The sequence below is a fragment of the Exserohilum turcica genome (assembly GCF_000359705.1).
Source record: "Exserohilum turcica Et28A unplaced genomic scaffold SETTUscaffold_17, whole genome shotgun sequence".
NCBI lineage: Eukaryota > Fungi > Ascomycota > Dothideomycetes > Pleosporales > Pleosporaceae > Exserohilum > Exserohilum turcicum.
This window is the reverse complement of record NW_007359992.1, coordinates 681,010-684,635: the sequence shown is the minus strand read 5'-3', so window position 1 is coordinate 684,635 and position 3,626 is coordinate 681,010. Positions and strand designations below refer to the sequence as shown.

At 44.3% G+C, this 3,626-nt stretch overlaps 1 protein-coding gene across 1 annotated transcript; it reads left to right on the top strand.

Annotated features, from left to right (window-relative positions):
* Positions 1–2,525: 2,525 nt before the first annotated feature.
* Positions 2,526–2,975, top strand: SETTUDRAFT_27961 (uncharacterized protein; the record flags this gene model as incomplete). Its single annotated transcript, XM_008026177.1, has 1 exon — positions 2,526–2,975. One exon carries the CDS (start codon positions 2,526–2,528, stop codon positions 2,973–2,975), a length of 450 nt encoding a protein of 149 aa, XP_008024368.1.
* Positions 2,976–3,626: the final 651 nt, after the last annotated feature.

Sequence of the window (3,626 nt, the reverse complement as noted above, 5' to 3'; positions counted from 1 at the left end):
TAGAAAGGGGGGGCGTATACATAGAATAAAAAAGAGGAGATAAGAAATAAAATCTTATTTAATTCAAAAGCACCCTCTAGTTAGAGAGGGAAAGTAAATAGCACTCTATAAAGCTAGAGTGTAAAGCAGTACTTTAGGCACGAAAGAAATTCTACAAATACCTCTATAAGATACACTTTATAATAGAAATAAACGCCACAACGCTAATTGCGCAACTAAATTATTCTTCTATAGATAACCTTAGGTCTATTATAAACTAATAAATCTCTACAATTCTTATATAGGATTCTAATATTAAACATATACTAAGTAAGAAAGATATAGTAGCAAACGCTCTATTACGTTACTCTAAAGCTAAAGAATAAACGCTACTAGAAGAACTAGAAGAAGACTTAGATAAATTCATTAAGTACATAATTAGTAATATAAATATTATAAAACCTAGATACAGCGAGAGAATATTACTATCAGAATACTTAAAGAAATTAGAATAATACGTATAGTTTCTAGTTAACTTTAAAGTACGGAGGTGCCTTTCAAAAGTTCTGTCTACCAAGAATAATTTAGCTAAAGTACGGCCGCCTTAGTCGAGGCTTGTCTCTTCCCTCTATATACTTATTACCACCTTGTAGCTTAATTATCTTTTAGACATAAATAAGAATCCGCTTAATCTAAGCTTAGATCTTAAGTTAAGAAAGGTCTCTCTAGCAATTCTGCTAGACTCTAACTGCCTTAGCCCTTGACTGTAGAGCTCCTTTCTTCGTAGTCTCTCTCTTTATATAGAACTAGCACAGCTTAATACAGTTATAGTCTAGCGAGTTGCCACACTAGAGTAGTCTCTCAACGTCGTGCAGACTATAGATCACACTCCAATAGTGGTGGGCGTAGGCAGGTGCCTTATCTTCTATCACAACAGTCTGAGGTCTATCTTGGAGGCACTCTTTGGCGAAAGGAATCAGCTTTAGTATTAGAATATAGTTCTAATATCTCCACTAGTCTATACCACCTCCAGGCTTACGCACTAGCTTGCCTGTATTCTCTATCTATCTCTATTAAGGTTTTCTACTAGGCTTGTTGCGCAGCCCTGTCCTCCTTATAGACTCTAACAGCTCCCACTCCTCTCTCTATAGAGGTTTAAGCTTAGCGTTTAGCTGCTTAATCTTCTAAGCAGCATCCTCTTTCTCTACCTTTGTCTCTAGCTAGTAGATATAGCATAGACCTTTTTTGTTATACGAGAAGCAGCCCTAGAACATAAACTTAGAGTATCCCTTCCACCTCTTACAGATATAGCTCTTAACTACTCTCTCGTCTACTTTTCTCTAAATCCTATAGCCTCTACGTTAGTGGTTGATCACTATAGACGTCTCGTCTGTCTAGATAACATTCTTCTAGTCCTCTAACGTCTAGTCCTTGTAGTCGATTGCCTATCTAAGATAAGTACTCCTTATCTCCTATGTTAACCTAGGCTTCCTTGTTAGCTTAGTCTTCTTATATCCTGCTTCTCTTAATACCCTCTAAATAGTAGAGGCAGAGATTTCGACTTCATAGAGACTAAGCGCACTAGTAAGGTTAGCGCAGCTCTTCTCTTGTCTATATCTATCGCGTCGTACTTGTTAAAATATCTGCTCCTTCATGTAACGGGCTGAACGCCCTTTGGATAGCTCCTCGATGGAATCTCGGTCAAGCAGCAGACGCCAGGTCTTACTCTGCAACCCGGCATCTGTGCGAGGCCTGAGCGGCGCCCAGACGACGCGCTCAGACACTCGGTGCAACCTTTCTCCGACAAGTAAATAAACACCACGCAAGTAGACTCTACAGCTCTCTATTAAATACAACCTCTTGTATACCTCGCAATTACTCCCCTAGAGCGCAGCCCCTTACATTTTATATTCAATCCTAATTAGACATAAGCCTTAGGCAGACTATCTTCTAACTAAGTTTTAAAGCGTGTTGTTAGTGCAAGCTAGTAACATAGAGTTAGTGCTGCAATAGGTACAAAAGGCCTTCAGTGCAGCAAGAAGGTAGACCGTCGCAAGACAGTACACCTAGGGCAGAGCTTCGCAGGAAGTTCAGCCGTGAGAGACAGTAGGCGATTTAGTCGCCTGGGACCTGTCTAGGAAGTCCTACCGTGTCTTAGAAAGCTAAGCCGTAGGCGCAACGTCGCGTGATAAACTACCTGAAGGCCACTTAGGCCTAGCGTACAGTTAGCTAGAAGCGGACGTTGTAGTAAGAAGTCCTGTCGATCCTCTATTGGACGAGGTGCAGGCCGTGCGATTACTCTCAATAGGAGACGAGATCCCACGAGCGAGACGGCAAGACGCGAGTCTTCCTAGGGACGCGACACAATAGCGACAGAACGCTGTTTAGATTCTAGCTAGAAGAGAAGTACGGCCGAAGGTAAGCCCTACTAGTCCTCACTGACAAGGAGTAGGCCGCAGTCTAGGACTGCGCGAGCGGATCGAAGAGCGACCAGAAGCCCTGCATATTAGCAGGCAAAGAACAAGACGTCCAAAACAAATTAGGCAATGGAGATTAACGTTCTAAACTTAAATGTGGAAGAGCTGGCGGCGTACGCTGCTGCTAAGAACCAGGCAGGAGTATCAGATGAAGAGATCCTGCGCGAAATTACACAAATGCTTAGAGAGGACGGATGGAAGGAGGCAGCAATTAGGCCAACGATTGAAGCGGTCGCCAAACGATCGGCCGTCGTGGGAGGAAAGGGCTCACCAAGGCAAGGAGGCTCGCCAAAGGCCAACCAGGATGCCATGGCCCAGATGATGGAGCTGATGAATCGGTTAACAGCCCAGAACCAGGTGCTAACGGAGCGGCTCGTGGCACTCGAGCGTAACCAAGCTGAGGGGCGTTTAGAGTCGTCCCATAGAGCCTTCACGCCTCCCCTAGCAGCAGCCGCAATCGCCGAGCTAGCTGCGCGCAGGAACAAGTTCCCGCACCTAGAACCATTTGATAGAGACTAAACAAAGTACGTAGCGTTTAAATACAAGACTTAAGCTAAGCTCTAGCACGAGTACGAAGGAACTTCAAGCCTCGCTCAGATCGAGTACGTGGTTAGTAGGTGTACAGGCAAGGCAGCGGATGTACTTCTACCCTAGGCAATACAGAACTAGAGTAAACGCCACATTGAAGACCTCTAGAGCTTTATAGACTAGCAGTTTAACGACCCACACTAGAAGTCTAAAGCACTCGATCGCCTTTTAACTCTTAAACAAGGCAAGCTCTTAGTAAGAGACTATCACATGGAGTTTAACCGTCTTGAGATTCAGTCAGGCGAGCAGTTCGGCGAGGCAGCTAAGAAGAGTATGTTCTTAAAGGGCCTTCACACTAAGCTACAGGAGGCTCTTGCTACGATTGATGAGAATCTATCGTACGAGCAGCTAGTTAATAAGGCAGTAAGAACGTCCGACAACCTCTACTAGGTAGGTCTCGTTAAACTGCGCGCAACGAGCTCCTAGGTGGTAGATCGCCCTACTACAACAACCGCTTAACACGAAGCTAGTCTAGACGTTATAGACTGGGAGCCTTCAAAGGTTAATTAGGCGCGAGAAGCTAGAGGCAAGCCACAACGACCTCCGCCTGACTGCTATCGCTGCGGAGAGCTAGGTCATATC